The following is a 24,922-nucleotide window of genomic DNA, read 5'->3' on the forward strand; positions in this document are numbered from 1 at the left end:
CCCATCTCCAGCCAACTCAGTCTCTGGAATTCATAGGAGCGCTGCTGAATTCCCAGACGGCTCAGGCCTACCTTCCCGAAGCGAGAGCCACCAATCTCTTGGCCCTGGCTTCGCAGGCCAGAGCGTCTCAGCAGATCACAGCTCGGCAGATGTTGAGACTTCTGGGTCATATGGCATCCACAGTTCATGTGACTCCCATGGCTCGTCTTCACATGAGATCTGCTCAATGGACCCTAGCTTCCCAGTGGTTCCAAGCCACCGGGAATCTAGAGGATGTCATCCGCCTCTCCACCAGTTGCCGCACTTCACTGCTCTGGTGGACCATACGGACCAATTTGACTCTGGGACGTCCCTTCCAAATTCCGCAGCCCACGAAAGTGCTGACGACGGATGCATCTCGCCTGGGGTGGGGAGCCCATGTCGATGGGCTTCACACCCAGGGTCTGTGGTCCCTCCAGGAAAAGGATCTGCAGATCAACCTCCTGGAGCTCCGAGCGATCTGGAACGCACTGAAGGCTTTCAGAGATCGGCTGTCCTGCCAAATTATCCAAATTCGGACAGACAATCAGGTTGCAATGTATTACGTCAACAAGCAGGGGGGCACCGGATCTCGCCCCCTGTGTCAGGAAGCCGTCGGTATGTGGCGTTGGGCGTGTCGGTTCGGCATGCTTCTCCAAGCCACGTACCTGGCAGGCGTAAACAACAGTCTGGCCGACAGACTGAGCAGAGTCATGCAACCGCACGAGTGGTCGCTCCATTCCAGAGTGGTACGCAAGATCTTCCGAGAGTGGGGCACCCCCTCGGTGGATCTTTTCGCCTCTCAGACCAACCACAAGCTGCCTCTGTTCTGTTCCAGACTTCAGACACACGGCAGGCTAGCGTCAGATGCCTTTCTCCTTCATTGGGGGACCGGCCTCCTGTATGCTTATCCTCCCATACCTTTGGTGGGGAAGACCTTACTGAAGCTCAAGCAAGACCGCGGCACCATGATTCTGATAGCGCCCTTTTGGCCCCGTCAGATCTGGTTCCCTCTTCTTCTGGAGTTGTCCTCCGAAGAACCGTGGAGATTGGAGTGTTTTCCGACTCTCATTTCGCAGAACGACGGAGCGTTGCTGCACCCCAACCTTCAATCCCTGGCTCTCACGGCCTGGATGTTGAGGGCGTAGACTTCGCTGCGTTGGGTCTGTCTGAGGGTGTCTCCCGGGTCTTGCTTGCCTCTAGGAAGGATTCCACTAAAAAGAGTTACTTTTTCAAGTGGAGGAGGTTTGTCGTTTGGTGTGAGAGCAAGGCCCTAGAACCTCGTTCTTGCCCTGCACAGAACCTGCTTGAATACCTTCTGCACTTATCAGAGTCTGGCCTCAAGACCAACTCAGTAAGGAATCACCTTAGTGCGATTAGTGCTTACCATTATCGTGTGGAAGGTAAAGCCATCTCTGGAGAGCCTTTAGTCGTTCGATTCATGAGAGGCTTGCTTTTGTCAAAGCCCCCTATCAAGCCTCCTACTGTGTCATGGGATCTCAACGTCGTCCTCACCCAGCTGATGAAACCTCCTTTTGAGCCACTGAATACCTGCCATCTGAAGTACTTGACCTGGAAGGTCATTTTCTTGGTGGCAGTTACTTCAGCTCGTAGGGTCAGTGAGCTTCAAGCCCTAGTAGCTCATGCTCCATATACTAAATTTCATCACAACAGAGTAGTGCTCCGCACTCACCCAAAGTTCCTGCCGAAGGTGGTGTCGGAGTTCCATCTTAACCAGTCAATTGTCTTGCCAACATTCTTCCCCAGGCCGCATACCCGCCCTGCTGAACGTCAGTTGCACACATTGGACTGCAAGAGAGCATTGGCCTTCTACTTGGAGCGGACGCAGCCCAACAGACAGTCCGCCCAATTGTTTATTTCTTTCGACCCTAACAGGCTAGGGGTCGCTGTCGGGAAACGCACCATCTCCAATTGGCTAGCAGATTGCATTTCCTTCACTTACGCCCAGGCTGGGCTGGCTCTTGAGGGTCATGTCACGGCTCATAGTGTCAGAGCCATGGCAGCGTCGGTGGCCCACTTGAAGTCAGCCACTATTGAAGAGATCTGCAAGGCTGCGACGTGGTCATCTGTCCACACATTCACATCTCATTACTGCCTCCAGCAGGATACCCGACGCGACAGTCGGTTCGGGCAGTCGGTGTTGCAGAATCTGTTTGGGGTGTAAATCCAACTCCACCCTCCAGGACCCGAATTTATTCTGGTCAGGCTGCACTCTCAGTTAGTTGTTCTTCGTAGGTCAATTTCTGTTGTACCCTCGCCGTTGCGAGGTTCAATTGACCTGGGTTATTGTTTTGAGTGAGCCTGAGAGCTAGGGATACCCCAGTCGTGAGAACAAGCAGCCTGCTTGTCCTCGGAGAAAGGGTATGATACATACCTGTAGCAGTTGTTCTCCGAGGACAGCAGGCTGATTGTTCTCACCTACCCTCCCTCCTCCCCTTTGGAGTTGTGTGTTTCATATTTTATTGCTTGTCATTCAACTGGCGGGAGCGGTCGCGCACGGGCGGGAAGGCGGCCGCGCATGCGCGGTGGGCGTGGCCTGCGTGCCGACCGTCCCGCGAAGCTTCTTCCGGTTGGTGGGGGCTGCCGCGGACGTCAGCCCAGTCGTGAGAACAATCAGCCTGCTGTCCTCGGAGAACAACTGCTACAGGTATGTATCATACCCTTTTTAGTAAGTATACACAGGAAATCCAATACGTTAGCGTTTAACTTTAAAAAAGGAGACTATGATAAAATGAGAAGAACAGTGAAGAAAAAACTTAGAGGAGCGGCTTCGAGGGTCAAAAATTTACATCAGGCATGGATGCTGTTCAAAAACACAATCCTGGAAGCCCAGGCCAAATATATTCCGCGTATTAAAAAAGGAGGACGGAAAATCAAACGACAGACGGCAGGGTTGAAAGGTAGGGTGAAGGAAGCTATTAGAGCTAAAAGAAAATCCTTCAGAAAATGGAAGAAGAAACCGACTGAAAATAATAAGAAACAGCATAAGGAAAGTCAAGTCAAATGCAAAGCGTTGATAAGGAAGGCAAAAAAGGACTTTGAAAAAAAGACTGCGTTGGAGGCAAAAACACATAGTAAAAAATTTTTTTTAGGTATATTAAAAGCAGGAAGCCGGCAAAATAATCGATTGAACCGCTAGATGACCGAGGGGTAAAAGGGGCGATTGGGGAAGACATAGCAGAGAGATTAAATGAATTCTTTGCTTCGGTCTTCACTGAGGAAGATTTGGAAGAGAATACCGGTGCCAGAAATGGTATTCAAAGCTGACGAGTCGGAGAAAATGAAATCTCTATAAACCTGGAGGATGTAATGGGGCAGTTCTACAAATTGAAGAGTAGCAAATTTCCTGGACCGGATAGTATTCATCCCAGAGTACTGGTAGAACTGAAAAATTAACTTTGCGGAACTATTTTTAATAATATGTAATATATCCTTAAAATCGAGCGTGGTACAGGAAGATTGGAGGGTGGCCAATGTAACGCCGAATTTTAAAAAAGGTTCTAGAGGAGATCCGGGAAATTATAGACCGGTGAGTCTGACATCAATGCCGGGCAAAATGGTATAGACTATTATAAAGAACAAAATTACAGAGCATATTCAAAAGCATGGATTAATGAGACAAAGTCAACATGGGTTTAGTGAAGGAAAATCTTGCCTCACCAATCTATTACTTTTCTTTGAAGGGGTGAACAAACATGTGGATAAGGGTGAGCCGGTTGATATTGTGTATCTGGATTTTCAGAAGGCGTTCGACAAAGTACCTCATGAAATACTCCAGACGAAATTGGAGAGTCATGGGATAGGAGGTAGTTTCCTATTGTTGAATAAAAACTGGTTAAAAGATAGAAAACAGAGTAGAGTTAAATGGTCAGTATTCTCAATGGAGAAAGTTAGTGGGGTTCCCCAGGGGTCTGTGCAGGGACCACTGCTTTTTAGCATATTTATAAATGACCTAGAGATGGGAGTAACTAGTGAGGTAATGATGAAAAACAACAAAGCAGTGGAATCAAATGTATTTATTGGAACAATACCCGCCGTGGCCACGTTTCGACCTCAGGCTGCGTCAGGGGTATAAACCATTTATCTGCTACTTCCAACTGAACTGGAAGTAGCAGATAAATGGTTCATACCCCTGACGCAGCCTGAGGGCGAAACGTGGCCACGGCGGGTATTGTTCCAATAAATACATTTGATTCCACTGCTTTGTTGTTTTTCATCTACTGTTTTGTAAGCAGTTGTGTGCCTTTTTGTTTTTTTTGTTTTGTACTAGTGAGGTAATTAAATTTGCTGACGACGCAGTTATTCAAAGTCGTTAAATCGTGGGAGGATTGTGAAAAATTACAAGAGGACCTTACAAGACTGGGAGACTGGGCATCTACATGGCAGATGATGTTTAATGTGAGCAAGTGCAAAGCGATGCATGTGGGAAAGAGGAACACTAATTATAGCTATGTCATGCAAGGTTCCATGTTAGGAGTCACCGACCAAAAAAGGGATCTAGGTGTCATCGTTGATACGTTGAAACCTTCTGCTCAGTGTGCTGCTGTGGCTAAGAAAGCAAATAGAGTGTTAGGTATTATTAGGAAAGGAATGGAAAACAAAAATGAGGACGTTCTAATGCCTTTGTATCGCTCCATGGTGCAACCGCACCTCAAATATTGTGTTTAATTCTGGTCGCCGCATCTCAAAAAAAGATATAGTGGAATTAGAAAAGATGCTGAGAAAGGCGACGAAAATGATAGAGGATGGGATGACTTTCCTATGAGGAAAGGCTAAAGCAGCTAGGGCTCTTCAGCTTGGAGAAAAGATGGCTGAGGGGAGATATGATAGAGGTCTATAAAATAATGAATGGAGTGGAAAGGGTAGACGTGAAGCGCCTGTTGATGCTTTCCAAAAATACTAGGACTAGGGGGTATGCGATGAAGCTACAAAGTAGTAAATTTAACGAATTGGAGAAACTTTTTCTTCACTCAACGTGTAATTAAACTCTGGAATTCACTGCCAGAGAATGTGGTAAAGGCGGTTAGCTTAGCAGAGTTTTAAAAAGGTTTGGACAGTTTCCTAAAGGAAAAGTCCATAGATCATTATTAAATTGAACTTGGGGAAAATCCATTATTTCTGGGATAAGCAGCATAAAATGTTTTGTACTTTTTTGGGATCATGCCAGGTATTTGTGACCTGGATTGGCCACTGTTGGAAACAGGATGCTGGGCATGTTGGGACCTTTGGTCTGTCCCAGTATGGCAATACTTATGTACTTATGTATGTAAAAGCTTATTTTCTGATATTGCTACTGAAATTACCTTTTGCAGCTTCATGTCATATCTCCTATGCTTTGGAAAAGGTTCATGTGTGCATTGATTAAATGTCTGCATCTTATCCTAGGCCTTATGTTTTCGATTATAAGGGAAACCCCCCATATAGCATCCTTCCTTGGTAATGGTAAATTGGTTTTCTATTCAGCTATTATCTCGCAGTTCTTGGGCATTCTGATAATGTAATCTGACTTTGGATGATGTCATTAGAGCAGAACATACCTATTTCATCTTACTCTTCAGCTGCCACAACTGACAAGAAGCAAGACTTTCTCTTTACAGTGCTGTTCTAAGTAGATGTGAGCTATTTGGAGCAAGAGCTTGAGATTGCAACATTTTTTTTTTAATTTCAAATGTATTCATATAACGAAGAAAATACAAAGTAATCTAGTAAGTAGACATTAAACATCTTAGTCTTTCACAATGCAAGGATCAAGTCCACATCAAGGAGAAGCAGCAAGGAAGAACCAGTAAACCTAACAGGTAATTTTTGAAGAAAAATAAGTAAATAAAATAGTGCAGGTTGGAGATACAGATTCAAAAACCCCAATAAAATAATCTACCATGTAACACTAAAGAAAATCAATGACTTTTACCAGACCGGGAGCCTTCAAGATGTACAGGGTCCAAGAAAATATATGAATGATTCTCATAAGTGACCAAACACTTACAGGAAAACTTTAAAAAGCATGTACCTCCCACAGCCAATACTCGAGGAAGGCCTTATGTCTAAACTGAGTTGATCTGGCCATGTCTGGGAACATTAATATTTCCATAAAAAGGAACTAACTTCTTTTGGAAATAAATTTTTAACAAAGACATTTTCTTTTCCATAGAGCCTATTGCAACCAATAAAGTATCCCTCTTCTTAGATACATCCTCTTGGGAGGATTTTAAAAAATGTAGTCAAGTTCAAACTATCAGGTGGACCTAAATTATCAAAATCCCTCCTGAGAGAGTTGCCTAGCTGCCCTAGGAAGATAATAGAGATCCTTAATATGCAAACTCTCATATGACATTTGAAGCACATCTTCAACATACATTTTGAATAGCTCTAAAGGAGAAAGAAAATGAGTCTGTGGAAAGTTTAACAAACGTAAATTGCAAGCTCTAGAGGCATTTTCAACAGCTTCTAATCTAAGGTGTATCATCAAACTGTCTTTAGCAGCCACAGCTGCTACTGACTGAAAAGATTTAATTTGAGATTCCACCTTTATCTATAGTTTTAACCACTTGAGAAATTTTAGAGTCTTGTTCGTTAGTCTTTTCAACCATACCTTGAGTGAACTTGCTAAAAAGCATTAAATTGTCCTTTAAATTCTTGTCCATGGATGCAGTTGCTTCAAAAACATATTTAATTGAAACATCACCAGGCTTAACAGAAGTGCTCAATGATATGTAGGTAAAAGAAATTCTTGAGAGTATCTTTCCTGTAGGCAAACCCATAGTAGATACAGAAGAAATAGAGGCTGCAGCACCTAAAGGAACAGGGTCTAGTTGTGGAATGACTGGCCCAGAAACCAGAGTGCTGACTTCCTCAAGACAGGTTGCGGGGGAGGGGTTGGACCCCCCCCCCCCCCCCCCCCCCCGGATGATAGTGAAGTGTTCGGAGAAGGAGGACTCAAAACTAGGAGGTTCTGTCAACACCTTAGATGACTGGAGGTGTAAACCCATTGGCCCTTTAACAATGGTAACTTCTTGGGTCGTCTTCCTACCTCCTGCCCCATTGGAACTGGGCAGCGTGGCTTGCTCATGGCTCCTCAATGGCTCAGAAAGAGCTCCAAAGGGGCGGGACCTGCACTTCTGGGCGTGCACCCACAGGTGCGTCCTGCAGCACAGATAACCTTATGTAGATGGCAGAAAGGACTTCCAGCATCACTGGAGCCCAAAAGGTGTCCACTGCCTGCACAGGAAGCTCAGTGGTATCTTCCAGCTGTTCCTCGGAGGTACTCGCTGCACAGACAGCCTTATGTAGATGGCAGAAAGGGCTTCAGCCAGCATCACTGGAGCCCAAAAGGTGTCCACTCCACTTCCTGCATGGGAAACTCAGTGGTATCTCCCAGCCATTCCTCTCAAACTGCAACATTAATACAGGAATTTCTCTTGAAATGTTATTGAATTGTATATAATAATCACAACATACATTAGCACTGAAGAAAGATTGAAAGGTCAGATACATTGTATACACGTAACAAAATTACTATACAAGGGTTACAGTAGTGGCTGTTCTTGTAATGTATTCGTCCTGATCATAAGAAGGATGAAGAACAAAACTGAGAATATCATTTTGCCTTTGCAGAGATCCCTGATGTGTAGTTATGGCTGCCTCATCTCAAAAAGGAATTAGAAAAGGTTCAGAGAAGAGTAACAAAAATGATAAAAGGGATAGAAAAAACTCCATTATGAAGAAGGGCTAAAAAGGTTATAACACTTCAGGTTGGAGAAAAGACAAATGAAAAGGGATATCTATTAGATATGATTGCCTACCTAAAAACAACAGATCAAAGATGTAAACCACTCCCTTTTGTCCACACCTGCTATTCAGATCTACAGATGGTACAGATTTATCTGTGCTGACTATAGATGGTACTATTACAGGTTTCTCCAGCAGCTCCTGTGGATATGATGGTAATATTTAATAGAAGATGTTAACCCTTCTGCCCTAGAGATATAGGGTGCCTGGCTGTTACAACAGAAAACCTTTAATGACTGCCTTCTCCTCTCTTAGGTTTTGCAGGGGTGCAGTGGTTCCCCATTCCATCACACTAAAACAAGGCAGCAGCTGTGTTAGTTCTGGTTGTTGTCCCTAATCCCATTGAATTCTTGCTCTGGGGCAAGTGCCTCTGTGTTGCCAACCCTTGGAAGTATGACAGGTTGATTTTTTATTCAGTATGTTACTGCAGGCATTGTAGAAGGGATCGACCAGTGGATGGTCAGAGACTGGAGATGGGCCTAAATACAAATTTTGGAAACATGGAGCAGGCTTAAATACCTTGGGGAGAGAGTGACTGTGCTACACCAAACCTTTCCCCTTGATTATAATAAGGCACTCCTATACTACTTCTTTCTTCCAGATCCTTGTAACTGTTCTGTACAGTTCCTTCCTGTGCTGGAACTTTCTAGTGCCAAACTGGAGCCTTTCTGATGTTTCTCATGATGTTACCCTTCTGCAATTGCTAAGACCCTGGATCCTATGTAACTGCTTAATGAGCTGAATGTTGGCTATGGTGTGATCATTTCTTTAATCCAGTGATAGATACAGGTCTGCACAGATGATATACTGCTGACAGTATAGCTTATCATGAACAACAAGAATACTGAAGCAGTTACTTGCTTTCATAAATCAATTTCACTTTTGACTTAAATTTCAACAACAAATATTATTATGCTAACCTTTTTTTTTTTTTTTTTTTACTTCTTTGTAGTTAGAAGAGCAACCTAAATATGAAGCAAACCTGTACATGTATATTTACTTTGTAATCTTCATTATCTTTGGATCATTCTTTACCTTGAACCTCTTCATTGGTGTCATCATCGATAACTTCAACCAGCAAAAAAAGAAGATAAGTTTTATGCTTCATCTGTAGAGTAAACTAAAACAGTTTAGATTGTTACAATTAATTTGAAATAATTATGTTATACAGTCAAATACCTTATTAAAGCAGGAATGTGCACTCTATTTTGTCATGGTAATAGGAAGGAGGAGGACAATTTTGAAATCTCAGGCACAACTTAACTGTCAGGAGGGAAAGACCTCAACAGTTTCAACAACGCTGTTGTCACCACTAAGTGATGTAGGTACCCTTTTACTAAAGCTTAACGCACGCTAATGGAATTAGCGTGCCCTAAATACCACCTGCAGTGCCAAATTAGTGCTCAAATTCTGTATTATTTTTTATATATTTTTTCAATCCATTTAAGTACAAAACTCATCAAGTGAATGGAAAATAATCTCAAAGAGCACTTGTCTCTGTAAAGCATTTGCAGATCAAGCTGGGAAGTACTGCCAAGAAATGAGCTAGACAAGTGAGCACAGATCTATGAATATTAATTTGTATTGTCCCCTGAAGAAGTCAGAGAGTGAAATGGTGGCCCTCTCAGGACTGCATATGCTTTTTGGAGATAAGTGCTGTTTGAGGTTATTTTTCAGTCACATGATGAGTTTTGAAAACAAATATATATTAAAAATAATATAAAATTTGAGAACTAATTTTACACTTACTAATTTTGTACTACAAGAGCTTTTTGACTGATGAAAGACATTAGAGTCTCTAAGGCAGCAAACATATTAAGTCAATTACTATTAGTGGAAAGATGACCCCACACCTGTAATTCCCATCAGTATCTCTGGATCCAGTGTTGCATTACAACCCACCATTAAAGTTTTGGGGGTTATTCTGGATCACAATCTCAATTTCAGGCCTCTTGCACCATCCATTGTGTTTTTAAACTATGTATGCTGTATTCTGTGAGACATTTATTTTCAAAAGACGCTCTCAGGGTTCTAATACATGCCTTTGTCATCAGTAAACTTGATTACTGCAATGCACTTCTACAAGACATTCGCCATTCTGACGTCTGGCTACAAATATTCCAAAATATGGCAGTTAAGCTTATTACCAATTCTCAAAAATATGATCACATGACCCTGCTTTTACACTAAGAACACTAGCTACCTGTCTCTCACTGGATTATGTTTAAAATTTTGGTACTTGTCTATAAGGTATATAGCTCTAGACAATCATTGTACCTTTCACAATTTCTGACACCTTATATTCCTTCAAGATGTCCTGGTCATCACAGCAACAACTCTTAGTAGTTCCTTCTTTTCACTTTATCAGGCCTGACACTATCTGCTCTCGGATTTTGTGTTACAGTGTCCACTTTATGGAATTCCGTACCCCTCTCTCGTAGATCAGAGTCCTTCCACTCTCTATTTAAATCAGCACTGAAAACATTTCTATTCCATGAAGCATTTTCCGCTTAAACCTGAAGAAGCTATCTAATCTTTCAGGTAGCCTTTTTTTGGGCCTCTCAGTGTACATCATTCATTGCTAGCTATTATGTAACATGTTTACTATGTGTAATGTCTTCTCTCTCTTCTCTCCCTTTTTCCCTTTTTTTTTCCTCATACTTTTCTATCTCTTTCCTATTGACATTTTGTAGTTCCTTCCTTACTCATTCTATATGATGTTATTTTATTGTAAACTGCCTAGATGGCTTGCCCTAGGGTGGTATATCAAGTATATAATAAACTTGAAACAATAAAGTTGCATGCCAATGATAGCTGAGATCCTTTTCCTCCTGATAATTAAACGGTGCCTGAGGTTTTGTTTTTCAATCCATGTAACAAGTTTGTAGCCTTAGGGCAATTGTTTCTTGTTTTATATCAATTTTGAAATCTACCACAATATTGCAAGCACATTTTTCAGTGAAAATCCCCTCAGTTTCCCTTTGAAAATGTGGGAAGCTGCAGGAAAGTTCGGAATATAAGAGGCTTGAAGAGGCTAAGGCTTTCCAAAAATCCAGACTGGCAGACAGCAGCAGGGCTGCTGAGAGGGAGGGGGGCAAGATTCCCTGGGCCTGGCCTCCAAGGGGGGCCTGGCGCCGACAAAGCTTCTGTTGGCAGGGAGGCACACAGGCAGCAGGTTCTGCTTCCTCAGTCTGTCTCTCCTACTCCTGTTTACTGGAACCCAGGTTATTGTGTTAATGTGTTTAACATAGCTCTGCACCACAGGTCCTTCTTCCTGCCTCGTCCCACCTCCTCCTGTGTGAAGTACTTCCTATTTTCACATAGGTGGGAGGGGACCCCGGTCCCAGCAGTAAGAAGCACCTGTGGTGGCAGAGCTGCATTAACGCGATAACCTGGGTCCCTGGCACACAAGAACAGATGAAAAAGAGACTGAGGGAGAGAGCAGACGCAATAAGTGATGGGGGAAGCAGGGATGACGGCGGCCTGGTGGGGGATGGTGGCAGCCTGGTGAGGATGGCAGCAGCAGCTCGAGTGGGGGGGAGGGGCAGCCGTGGACAGTTGCAGGAGTTGGATCATGCAGCTTAACAGTTTAGGCTGAGGACAGGGCAGACAAGGATGCTGAATCACCTGTTGCAGCTGCTAATTCCCCATCTCCTACCGCTAATTGGTCCTGGCTGATAAAATGAAACAATCTGCTGCCAGAGGCGGGGAAACCATTTTTTCAACTCTTGCAGAAGCAAGGGGGGACAGAAAGAAGAAAGTAGGAGGGTATTTTGTGGAGAGAGAGCAAGTGAGTGAAGGTGGAGGCAAATTGTTTTGTATCTCACCATTCTCTGGGGGAGGGGGGAGGGGAGGAGAGGACCTTTTAAGCCCAGGGCTCCTTTCCTTCTGCTCCCTAACTGACTTAGGGATGATAAGAAGCAAATGCCGGTGCTAGAGGCTGTTAGCGCCATACTAGCACCGGCGTTTGCTACCGCCCCATGATCAGAGCCTTCGAGCGCGTGAAATAACGCCCTTGAGGGCTCTGAACGCAAGTAGCATGCAAATGCATGCTAAACAGGGCATTAGGTATGCCTCCCCAATGATCAGCGGCTAGCGCACCAAAGATTGGGTCGCTGGCTGCGGCAAACTCTACGCCAGCTCGAGCTGCCGTTAGTGTTTGAAGATCATTGGGGAGGAATGGTAAGCCCTGTCCAGCATACATTTGTATGTTGGCAGGCCCCCATTCCCCCCTCCCCCAACAAGCAAACCTGCCAGCAACAGGGGGGCTGGGGATCCCTTGGACCACTGGTCCCCCCCCACCAACGATCTCCCCCAGGTTTAGGGAGGACTGGAGATCCGGTGGGTCTCCAGCCCCCCAAACCCCCAGCAAATGATCCACTGGGCGCCAACCAAATCCCCCCCCCCCCCCAGCGACAGGGGGGCTGGAGGTCCACTGGACCGCAGTCCCCCCCCCCCCCCCAGGTTCAGGGAGGGCTGGAGATCCGGTGGGTTTCCAGCCCCCCCAACCCCCCCCCCCCAAGCATTGGCTAGGGTCCCTGATGGTCCAGTGTCAATCTGCCCACCTCCCTACCCCCCTACCTTGGGTTGGAGGAGAGAGGTAGCCTGCCTCCATCCTCTTACTTCGACGCCGAGCCCTCCCCAATGCATCCTGGGAGCCCTCCCCAATGCATACCATATAAGGGAGTCCTTCTGTGGTATGTAGCCCCACCCAGCGCATCCCAGGATACACTGGGCAGGGCTGGACGCCACCATTTTGCGGCGTCGAAGGAAGAGGAGGGAGGCAGTCTACCTCCCTCCTCCAACCCAAGGTAGGGGGGTAGGGACGGGTGGATTGACACTGGACCACCAGGGACCCTAGCCAATGCTGGGGGGGGGGGGTTGAGGTGGCTGGAGACCCACCAAATCTCCAGCCCTCCCTCAACCTGGGGGGGGGGGGACCGGCGGTCCAGTGGACCTCCAGCCCCCCTGTCGTTGGGGGGGGGTTTGGTCTGCACCCACTGGACCACCAAGGACCATTTTCTGTGGGGTTGGGGGGGGCTGGAGAACCACTGGATCTCCAGCCCTCCCTGAACCTGGGGGGGGGACCGGAGGTCCGCCGGACCTCCAGCTCCTATTGCTCGGGGCAGGGGTAGTCGGGGCCTGGTGGTCCCATGGACCTCCAGCCCCTGTGTTTGACAAGTTTGGGCTTTAGACAGCCTAGACCTGTCAAATAAGTGCGGGAGAATTGTGCTGAGCACATGCTCAGGCACAATTCGCTCGCACTTCTACCCCATGATCAGCGATAATTGCGTGCTTCAATTTGCATGCAATTATCTCTGATCATTGGTGCGGTAAAGCCCCACGCTGTTCCAGTGCTATTTTAGAGCGCTGTTTGGAACAGCGCAGGGCTTTTGATCATCTGTCAGTAAGTGAGTCACTGGAAATCAGATACTTTGTAAGCAGGTGTAAAACTACTCTTAGGAAAATGCATACTTTACCATCCCACCTCAGTCCTGCCCCAAGCACTGTACATTTTGGTACAGATGAGAATGCTCACTGGATGGCAGTTTGCATACTTTTATCCGTGTGAGGGGGGATGGGGCAACAATCAAACTGTTTTTTTTTTACTTATGTAAAATCTTTTGATTGTTGTCCTCACAGTCTGTGAAGTGATAAAGTAAGCCTGCAATATTTACATATTGTATATGATTTCTTCAACCTTTTTTGAAGTACATGTAAAGTAGCCATGTCTGCTAGTTCAATATATATGCATTATACAAGTTTGTCTTGAAAGCTTTTCCCTTGAGTTAAGTCAGTGGAAAGGAGGTTAGAGCACTTGCACTAATGTGCTGTTGGGAGGGAGAGTAATAAGACAAGTGGGATTGATAAGACAGGCTCTGTTTGAAAATTGATGGAGCATACATGCACCACATTCTAGCTTGGACTGAGGCAGGAGAACAAGGATATCATCCAGAAAGTTAAAAATGTCAGTCACTGGCAATTTAATTGAGATAATGAACACAAAACATCGGTTGTTGTTTTGCTGTTATGTCTATGGATATGATTATAACCAGTTTTGATTTTTATTTATTTTACTTTGGAGGTCAAGACATATTTATGACGGAAGAACAAAAGAAATATTACAATGCAATGAAAAAATTAGGATCCAAGAAACCACAAAAACCAATACCTAGACCACTGGTAAGAATGGACTTTATGGAATCAGATTTTTTAAAGACTGAAATTAAATGTAATGTAGTATATTATTTCATAGTACAATTTTGCAAGAAACCTGAAGCAGAATGTAGAAAGATGTTTTTATATATTGTCAGTAGCAATAGAGCAGAACAATATTTTCTTGCTATCATTCATATGATTCAGATGATTTTACAAGGGTGGGGTCCCCTTCACATATATGAAAAGCTTGATTTACTTGTGTAAAGTGACATACACATAAGTAGCTGTTTCAGAAAAGGTGCTGCTTATGTGTGTGTGACAGATGTAAAGAGAGCGCGGTCTGGGCCGACCTTGAAATTATATGTGTATTCCATTTTCCATATCAGCATTTACACCTACTTTGAGTCACATATAACTGTGGGCTAATATCTTTGGAAGAGAGCTTGAGGGTGGAAATTGTGCTTACCCAAAATGCCTAAAATTTGAATATGAGTTTGTTCCTTAACTGGCTCACCACGTATGTTAAATTTTAGGAAATCTAGCTGTTACATGTGTAAGTTGCAAAATATGCTACTCATGGGCCTGATTTTATAAGAGGACATATATTATTTATTATTATTTATTGCATTTGTATCCCACATTTTCCCACCTATTTGCAGGCTCAATGTGGCTTACAGAGTATGGTTATGACATAATCATTTCGTGATAACAGGTACAATTCTTAATGTTTGAAAATTAGGTAAGGGAAGATAGACATAGTCAATTTATGATAACAGGTACAATATTAAAGTTTGAAGATTAGGTAGGGGAAGATAGACGGAAGGTGTTAGGTAGGATATAGGTGAACTGTAATAACTGTGTAGTTTGTTGAGGTGATTTTGTAGGCTATGTGTTTTCTTTGTAGGCCTTTTGGAAGAGATGTGTCTTCAGAGATTTGCGGAAGTTAGTTATATCGTCAGTAGCTTTCAGGTCTGTAGGTAGAGCATTCCACAGCTGCGTGCTCAAGTAGGAGAAGGTGGTGGCGTGTAGCAGCTTGTATTTTAGTCCTTTACAGCTGGGGAAGTGCAGATTGAGAAATTTGCGGGATGATCTTACAGCGTTTCTGGGAGGCAAGTCCACAAGGTTTAGCATGTAGATTGGGGCGTCTGCGTGAATGATTTTGTGTACAATTGTGCAAATCTTGAACGCCACGCGTTTTTTGAGTGGGAGCCAATGAAGTTTCTCTCTTAGGGGTTTTGCACTTTCATATTTAGTTTTTCCGAATATGAGTCTGGTGGCGGTATTCTGGGCATTACAGTAGTCCAGATGACGTATTACCATTGACTGTACCAAGGTGCGGAAGATATATCTCGGGAAGAAAGGTTTTACTCTTTTGAGTTTCCGCATGGAGTGGAACATAGTAACATAGTAGATGATGGCAGAAAAAAACCTGCACGGTCCATCCAGTCTGCCCAACAAAACAACTCATGTGTGCTACTTTTGTGTATACCCTACTTTGATTTGTACCTGTGCTCTTCAGGGCACAGACCGTATAAGTCTGCCCAGCACTAGCCCCACCTCCCAACCACCAGCCCCGCCTCCCAACCACCGGCTCTGGCACAGACCGTATAAGTCTGCCCAGCGCTATCCCCGCCTCCCACTACCGGCTCTGCTATCCAATCTCGGTTAAGCTCCTGAGGATCCTTTCCTTCTGAACAGGATTCCTTTATGTTTATCCCACGCATGTTTGAATTCCGTTACCATTTTCCTCTCCACCACCTCCCGCGGGAGGGCATTCCAAGCATCCACCACTCTCTCCATGAAGAAATACTTCCTGACATTTTTCTTGAGTCTGCCCCCTTCAATCTCATTTCATGTCCTCTCGTTCTACCGCCTTCGTATCTCCGGAAAAGATTCGTTTGCGGATTAATACCTTTCAAATATTTGAACGTCTGTATCATATCACCCCTGTTTCTCCTTTCCTCCAGGGTATACATGTTCAGGTCAGCAAGTCTCTCCTCATACGTCTTGTTACACAAATCCCATACCATTCTCGTAGCTTTTCTTTGCACCGCTTCGATTCTTTTTACATCCTTAACAAGATACGGCCTCCAAAACTGAACACAATACTCCAGATGGGGCCTCACCAACGATTTATACAGGGGCATCAACACTCCCTTTCTTCTGCTGGTCACACCTCTCTCTATACAGCCCAACAACCTTCTAGATAAAGCCACCGCCTTGTCACACTGTTTCGTCGCCTTCAAATCCTCAGATACTATCACCCCAAGGTCCCTCTCCCCGTCCGTACCTATCAGACTCTCGCCACCTAATACATACGTCTCCCGTGGATTTCTATTCCCTAAGTGCATCACTTTGCATTTCTTCGCATTGAATTTTAATTGCCAGACCTTAGACCATTGTTCTTGCTTCTTCAGATCCTTTTTCATGTTTTCCACTCCCTCCGGGGTGTCCACTCTGTTACAGATCTTAGTATCATCCGCAAATAGGCAAACTTTACCTTCTAACCCTTCGGCAAGGTCACTCACAAATATATTGAACAGAATCGGGCCCCAGCACCGATCCTTGAGGCACTCCACTACTCACCTTTCCCTCCTCCGAGCTAACTCTATTCACCACCACCCTCTGGCGTCTGTCCGTCAACCAGTTCCTAATCCAGTTCACCACTTTAGGTCCTATCTTCAGCCCATCCAGTTCATTTAAAAGCCTCCTGTGGGGAACCGTGTCAAAAGCTTTGCTGAAATCTAAGTAGATTACGTCCATAGCTCGTCCCTGATTCAATTCTCCTGTCACCCAATCAAAAAACTCAATGAGATTCGTTTGGCACGATTTCCCTTTGGTAAAACCATGTTGTCTCGGATCTTGCAACTTATTGGCTTCCAGGAAATTCACTATCCTTTCCTTCAGCATCGCTTCCATTACTTTTCCAATAACCGAAGTGAGGCTTACCGGCCTGTAGTTTCCAGCTACTTCCCTATCACCACTTTTGTGAAGAGGGACCACCTCCGCCATTCTCCAATCCCTCGGAACATCTCCCGTCTCCAAGGATTTATTAAACAAATCTTTAAGAGGACCCGCCAGAACCTCTCTGAGCTTCCTTAATATCCTGGGGTGGATCCCGTCCGGTCCCATGGCTTTGTCCACCTTTAGCTTTACAAGTTGTTCATACACACTCTCTTCTGTAAATGATGCTGTATCCACTCCATTTTCATTTGTACTTTTTCCAGTCCTTCGCGGTCCTGCTCCAGGATTTTCTTCTGTGAAAACAGAACAAAAGTATCTATTTAGCAAATTTGCTTTTTCTTCATCACTATCTACATAGCGGTTCGCAGTATCTTTTAGTCTCACAATTCCCTTTTTAGTCATTCTCCTTTCACTAATATACCTGAAGAAATTTTTGTCACCCCTCCTTACATTTCTAGCCATTAGTTCTTCCGCTTGCGCTTTCGCCAGACGTATCTCTCTCTTGGCTTCTTTCAGTTTCCTGCGGTATTCCTTCCCGTGTTCCTGTTCTTGAGTTTTTGTGTATTTCTGGAACGCCAACTCTTTAGCCTTTATTTTCTCAGCCACTTGTTTGGAGAACCATATCGGTTTCCTTTTTCTCTTGCTTTTATTTACTTTCCTTACATAAAGGTTCGTGGCCCTATTTATAGCTTCTTTCAGCCTGGACCACTGTCCTTCCACTTCTTGTACTTCCTCCCAGCCCATCAGCTCCTTCCTCAGGTATTCCCCCATTTTAGTAAAGGCAGCACGCTTGAAATCCAGGACTTTGAATTTTGAGTGGCTGCCTTCCACTACAGCAGTCATATCAAACCAAACCGTTTGATGGTCACTGCCGCCCAGGTGGGCACCCACTCGGACATTTGACACGCTATCCCCATTTGTGAGCACCAGATCCAGCGTCGCTCCCTCCATTGTGGGTTCCGTCACCATTCATCTTCTTCGTGATATTCTTCACATGAGTATCGAGTGTGAGGTTTCGGTCGATGGTCACTCCAAGAATTTTTAGGTTTTGTGCGACGGGAAGAGAACCGTATGGTGTGGTTATTTTAGAGTAGTTGTTTTTGTTGTGTTGTGAGGTTAGTACCAGACATTGTGTTTTCTCTGCGTTGAGTTTCAGTTTGAACGCATCCGCCCAGGAGTGCATGGTTTGGAGACTTTGGTTAATCTCGTTGGTGATTTCATTTAGATCATGTTTGAATGGGATGTAAATCGTGACGTCATCAGCATATATATAGGGATTGAGGGTTTGGTTGGCTAGAAGTTTGGCTAGCGGTACCATCATTAGGTTGAAGAGAGTTGGTGATAAGGGAGATCCTTGGGGAACTCCGCATTCAGGTGTCCATGGGGGTGATATGTCCGCATTGGTTGTAACTTGGTATGATCTTGTGGTCAGGAATCCTTTGAACCATTTGAGAACTGTGCCTCCTACTCCGAAGTATTCTATTATATGTAATAGTATTTCATGGTTAATCATGTCGAAGGCGCTGGACATGTCGAATTGTAGGAGTATGTTGTTACCTGTTGCAATTGCTTGTTTGAATGAGTTCATTGCAGATACTAGTACCGTTTCGGTGATTTGACCGGAATCCTGATTGAGATTCGTGCAGAATTGAGTGTTTAGTTAGGTAGTCAGAGAGTTGTTACGTCACTATGCCCTCCATGAGTTTAATTATGAGTGGGATAGATGCTACTGGGCGATAGTTGTTTAGATCCATTGTGCTTTTCTTAGCATCTTTTGGCAGTGGAGTAAGTAATATGTTTCCTTTCTCCGTGGGAAAGAGACCGTTTTGAAGCTTGTGGTTTATGTGCTTCGTGAGGTCTTTTTTTAAATGTTTGGGGGCGGATCTTATTAGGCTATTCGGGCAAATGTCTAATTTGCATTGTGATTTAGTGTATTTTCCAAGCCATTTTGAGAATTCATCTGAAGATATTGTGTCAAACTTGGTCCATGATTGATCTGCTGGGCATTCCCCAGGTTTTGAGTCTAGGCATTCAAGAATGTTTGTGTACTCAGTTATGTTGGTAGGTATCATGAGTCGAAGCTTTATAATTTTTTCGTTGAAGTACTTTGCAAGATTGGTTGCAGATGGAGTGTCTGTGACCGGTGTTGTGTTTATGAGTTTGTTTACGAGAGTGAAGAGTTTGTGTATGTCCTTGAAATTGGGTCCTATTGTGGTTTTGTAGTATGTTCTTTTGGTTTGTCTGATAGTGTATTTGTATTTTCTTTGTAGCTTTTTCCAGTCTTTGAGTGTATGTTCGTCTTTTTTCTTGATCTATGCTCGTTCTAATCTTCTGACTTGTGTTTTTAGCTCTTTCAATTCTTCATTAAACCATGGTATTGAGTTTATTCTATGTGAGGTTCTGGTTTGTAGTGGTGCTATGTTGTCCAGTACTGTTCTGCATCTGTTGTCCCATTCTTGGAGAAATTGGGGCGAGTCTGTGGGTGTTGTCCATTCGTCTGTATAGAATTGCTGCCAGAATGTTGGCGGGTCTATTTTACCTCTCGTAGTATAGGTTTTTTTCTCTTGTTTTTGTTGTATATTTTTTGTTTTCCAGCGGAGGGAGAGGTTTGCTTTGTAATGATCAGACCATGGCGTGGCTGTCCATTTTGTGTCTGTGAGTGTGAGGTTCGGTTCTGATGGGAATTTGTGGGTGATAATATCTAGTGTGTGTCCTTTGTTGTGGGTGGGTTGCATGTCTGGCCAGTAGAGTTCCCATAGTTGAAGGAATTCCTTGCATTCCAGTACATTGCTTGAGTTGGTATCCTCCAGATGGAGATTGATGTCTCCTGCTATAAGAAGGTTCTGGGTGGAAACGCAAGTGTTCAATATGAAGTCCATAAAGTGCGTTTGCGAGTCTTACCATTTGCCTGGGGGTCTGTAAAATAGGATTAGGTTTAGGTGGTCACGTAGTTTGTGGAGGTTAATTCTTTTTTTTATTTATTTATTTATTTATTTATTAGTATATATCATTATTTCACTACAAATTATGAATATGCAATCGGCATTAGCAACAGGAAATACAAAAGGAATAACACTTAAAGCCTATTCGTCCACAAATTAAGAAACATTTGGTTCCAGGAATCAAGAAATATAAATAACAAAAGGCAATAAAAAAGAAAAAAATAATCCCCACCAGTTGCTACCTCGGGGTTAATGATCCCAGCCTGCTATTTTATGGAGGGCATACAACATTCATATCTACTCTAGCATCAAGAAATTCTTTTAACTGTTTAGGGTCAACAAATTGAAACTGTCTGCCCTCAAGCATTAAATTACATATACAAGGAAATCGTAATACAAAATTTATTCCCAATGCCAACGCTCTAGGACGCAGTTCCAAAAAGGCCCTGCGTCTAGCTTGAGTAGGCTTTGAGAGGTCAGGAAAAACACGAACCTTTGAGCCCATAAACAAGTTTTCTAAATGTCTTAAGGAAAATCTTAATATAGCATTGCGGTCAGGCTCCAAGACAAAAGTAACAAGCATAGTAGACCTCTGAGTAATAATCTCCAGTGAACTCTCGAGGAATGAAGTTAAATTCATTCCATCCCTCACCACTGGGGGGTTTCCATCACCCCCCTGTGGGTTCCAGATGGAATAGGCCCGTGTTATGGGGGGCAACGAATCCTTGTCCATTCCAAGAATGTCCACCATATATTTCTTGACCATTTCAACAGGTGAAATTAAAGGAGACTTAGGGAAATTTAGAAACCTAAGATTAAGTCTCCGAATCTGATTCTCCAGGTATTCTGTTCGTTTATGAAGGAAAATATTGTCCTTAACCAAAACAGTCTCTAAAGTTCCCATTTCTTGCAATTTGGTATTCAAATTTTCCAATTTCGAGGCCTGCTGCGCAGATACCTGTGCTTGGAGTAGCGCAGCTTCAGAAATAATTCTTATATTATCAGTGTTCTCTTTTAATGTAGGTTGCATAGAGATTTGAATATTGTGTACCATGTCCCATAGTGACTCTAATGTCACAATTGCAGGTCTAACCACGCCAGAAATTCCAGGAAGGGGTTGAATTTGAGCACCAACTTGAGATAGTTTAGAAACAATATCTAAAGGAAGTACCTGTAAAGCTGATTGAAAAAGTGCTTCTTTAGGTTGGGGTTCGTATTCTATCGCTGCAGACCTTCCCTCGAGCAGATTGGATTGAACACCTTCATTCTCCGTCCCTGCTTGGGCTGCCAGCAATTCCCTTCCGGGTTGAGGTGGAGCAATGCGCTCCACAGGGCTCAAGGAAGCCCCGTTAGCGCTCTCAATCGACGCCGATGCGTCGAGAGCGGCAGAGGGGGTCGAAGTTCCCCGAGGTCCCGGTAGCTGCTTTGGAAACTGCAGAGTCGTCTGCCGTAATGCCGAAGATGCCTCAGGAGCCGAGGAATGCTCCTTAACTTTCCCCCTCCGTTTCCCCATCAAGGAGGTTACAGAAGCAGCGAAACCAGCAAAAAACAACGGAGTCACCTCAGCAGCAGACACAGGTGCGTCCGGTCAAAGCGCCATCTTGGAACCTCATCGGTTAATTCTAACTGAGGCTATTTCGAGTTGGGGCAGCATAGATTCTGCTGCTGTTGTAACTGTGAATTGAGATTTATAAATTATTGCTATGCCTCCTCCTCTTTTTCCTTGTTTTTGTTACATTTGTACCCCGCGCTTTCCCACTCATGGCAGGCTCAATGCGGCTTACATGGGGCAATGGAGGGTTAAGTGACTTGCCCAGAGTCACAAGTAGCTGCCTGTGCCTGAAGTGGGAATCGAACTCAGTTCCTCAGTTCCCCAGGACCAAAGTCCACCACCCTAACCACTAGGCCACTCCTCCACTCCCTTCTCTTGTCCAATGGGTAATTTTGTATCCTGGAGCACAGAGTTCTAAGATTATTGGATCTTTAGAGTCATGGATCCAGGTTTCGCTAATAAGTAGGAATTCAAGGTGTTCATCCGTAATCCAGTCGGTTATAGTTGTGGTTTTATTAACTGCCGATCTGGCATTGATGTAGCCTATTTGTATTAGTTGGTGGTGTTCAATTGGGTTCGGGGTAGTGGTAATTTCTATCAGTTGTCTATCTTCTTGGTGTTTGATTTTGTTGAGTTCTTTTTGTTCTCTCTGTTGATGGTGTCCGTGGATAGTAGGTTTCTCATGGTTTTTTTTTTTGTTAATTTTTTGAATAGGCATGTTGTGCGTGGGTTGCGTGGATGGTTTGTGAGGTGTGGGTCTATTGTTGTCTATGTTCGTGATTATGAGTGCGTGTTGGATTAGGGTGAGACAGTAGATGGTTAAGAATAGTTTATTGGAGTTCATCACAGTGTTAGTTTGAGTATTAGTTTATGTATTTAGAGCGTTAGGGTCTGTCAAATCGTTAATAAATCATAATACTGTTGCTTTAAATTTAAAGGGCAGATTACTATTCTATATGCAGTATCATGCTATGGGAAGCAAATTACAGTTCTATATAAGGTATCATGCTATGGGATGTAAGTCTTAAATTGTAGTTCTGTATACAGGTTTTTAAATTATGGTTCTATATGCAAGTTTTAAATTATGGTTCTATATGTATTGTCATACTATGAAGTGTAGATATTTAAAGCAGGTTTTACAAGTTTCAGAAGTTCTGTATACAGTATCATACTGTGAGATGCAGGTTCTGAAAGTAAGCTTTAAATTATAGTTCTATATGTGGTATCATACTGTGAGATGCAGGGTTTAAAAGCACAAGTTTAGAGCAGATTACAATTTATTTTTAATCTATATTTTCTACAGTGACATGATATGATATGCAAATTATCGGTAATTAAAGCAGCTTACATTTCCTTCATTCAGAACACAGTAGACAATCCTATAAGGTACTATAGCCTATTGTTAACAGTTCTCAGCAGGTCTCCGTCTAAGGATGTGGGTTTGGGACTGGTGGAGAGTCCATTCACTCACTCTGGTGCGCTCCCGTGACGGCACTCTTTCCTGTTCCTGGATCTCGGCAACACAGGCTCTCTCGTGCGGGCAGGTTGCCCCCTGCGTAGATTCTCACCATGGTTGATGTCTGTCTGGGCGGCTGTGTCCGGGAGGGGCTCTCGGTACTCCCGGTCAGCCTGGGGATCCTGTAGTCCGGTGACCTGGCGTTTATTTGGATGCACGGCGTCTCACTCCTCCTCCTCTTGGACCACGCGGTCGGCGTCTCCCTTCTTTTCACGCCTCCCGAGCGCAGCGATAATCAGGGTGTATTTTCCAGCAAAAAAGGTGCCGGTACTCAAATGCTAGGCCACCCTTCAAGAGTGGGGTGATCACTGAGGGACCCACCCCATAATAGCCAGGCCCCCTGCAACCAGTCACAGAATCTGTGACAAGACAGAATTGGTGTGTAGACCCTGAGGTCTATCATTAAAACTTGGGTTCCATGGGTCAATTTTAGCAGACAATGGAAGTGGAGGAGTGGCCTAGTGGTTAGAGTAGTGGACTTTGGTCCTGGGGAACTGGGTTCGATTCCCACTGCAGGCACAGGCAGCTCCTTGTGACTCTGGGCAAGTCACTTAACCCTCCATTGCCCCAAGTACAAATCAGTACCTAAGCCGCATCGAGCCTGCCATGAGTGGGAAAGCGCGGGGTACAAATAAAAAAATAATAAAAAATAAGAGGTGCCGGTACTCAGTACCCCCTCAAAAAAAGCCCTGGTGATAATGCAACAAAGGTGCCTAATTTATAAGGGCAACACAGGTGCTTATGTGTCTTTATAAAATAAGCTCCCAATCCATTCCCAATAGCGTGCAAACACTAAAAGCACATATTTACACCCGCTCCAAAGCAACTGCAGCCCTGCTCCACCCAAGTAATGCCCCCCAGGAATGCCTATGCACCAGCAGCGTAGCCAGACCTGCCATTTTGGGCGGGCCCCACATTAACCTGGGTGGGCTGTTCCCAACCCCACCCCTACACAGTAATTTTAAAATATTCCCTCCCCCCCCCCCCCCCCCCCGGCATGTTCTTCTGTCTCCCTCGGCCTACCTTGGCAGCGCTTTCTCCCTTCACCATCCCCTCCCTCTCTTCTGACGGCTCTCCCCGTCCGCGTGGTCTGTTTATTTTTCGTCCTTGAAGCGCCGTTCTCCCTCCAGCACCGCACCGGCGATTCCGATAGCCTTTTGCCAGCGTGGCGTGCGTCGTCGGGGACGGGGCCTCTCAGGCGCGTCCTGAGGTGGGATGCGCCTAAGGAGAAGCCCCGCCCCCGACGATGCACGCTGGCAGAAGGCTATCGGAATCGCCGGTGCGGTCCTGAGGGAGAACGGCGCTTCAAGGACTAAAATTAAACAGACCACGCGGATGGGGAGAGCCAGCAGAAGAGGCAGGAAAAGATGGCTTGGGTTGGGGCTTGTTAGGGTGGGCGCTGGGCAGGCCTGAAGGAAAAGTGGCTGGGCCTGGGCCCGTCCAGGCCCACCCGTGGTTACGCCCCTGCTATGCACAGCTTGCATATAAGTTTGCACCATCTTGCCAGCAAGCATACACATATCTACATAGGAAAGGTCTTTTCTGCATGTAAAACAGACTTTGCACATGAAAAAACCTTTACACAAATAATCCCCATATGTTTAAGTGCCACTCCTTAGTGATGCTGTCCTTTTTTAAATGTACTTTTATTGTAAAATATCTAGTGGCAGGAACAGCCATATGCATTTTTCAGCACCCTTAAGCATATTTGGCATACCTTTAATAAAATGCTGTACAAATTCTGAATGTCCTGAGTGGGATATCCTTTTCCTTGCCCAGACAGCTAATTTGGGTCATAAAACCAGGTGGGATCAGCCCATGACCCTGGGGGGTCATATGCTTTCTGTGGGTGCATTTATGGGGTTGTGGCCAAAGAAAGCTTGATAAGTGCTAATCTGTAACAATCCATTACAGACTTGAACATTTTTAACAAAGGACAATCTGAATTATTTCCAATTTAAA

The 24,922-nt window shown here is 44.5% G+C and overlaps 1 protein-coding gene across 1 annotated transcript in view; it reads left to right on the plus strand.

Moving 5' to 3' along the window:
- The window catches only part of LOC115473687 (sodium channel protein type 2 subunit alpha-like), a 381,519-nt gene that overhangs the window by 342,051 nt on the left and 14,546 nt on the right, over nt 1-24,922 (plus strand). The window contains exons 25-26 of the mRNA XM_030208710.1: nt 8,780-8,917; nt 13,906-14,010. Of these exons, the coding sequence (XP_030064570.1) occupies nt 8,780-8,917; nt 13,906-14,010 (243 nt within the window). The remainder of the gene's footprint in view (nt 1-8,779; nt 8,918-13,905; nt 14,011-24,922) is intronic.

This window comes from Microcaecilia unicolor, chromosome 7, assembly GCF_901765095.1.
Source record: "Microcaecilia unicolor chromosome 7, aMicUni1.1, whole genome shotgun sequence".
NCBI lineage: Eukaryota > Metazoa > Chordata > Amphibia > Gymnophiona > Siphonopidae > Microcaecilia > Microcaecilia unicolor.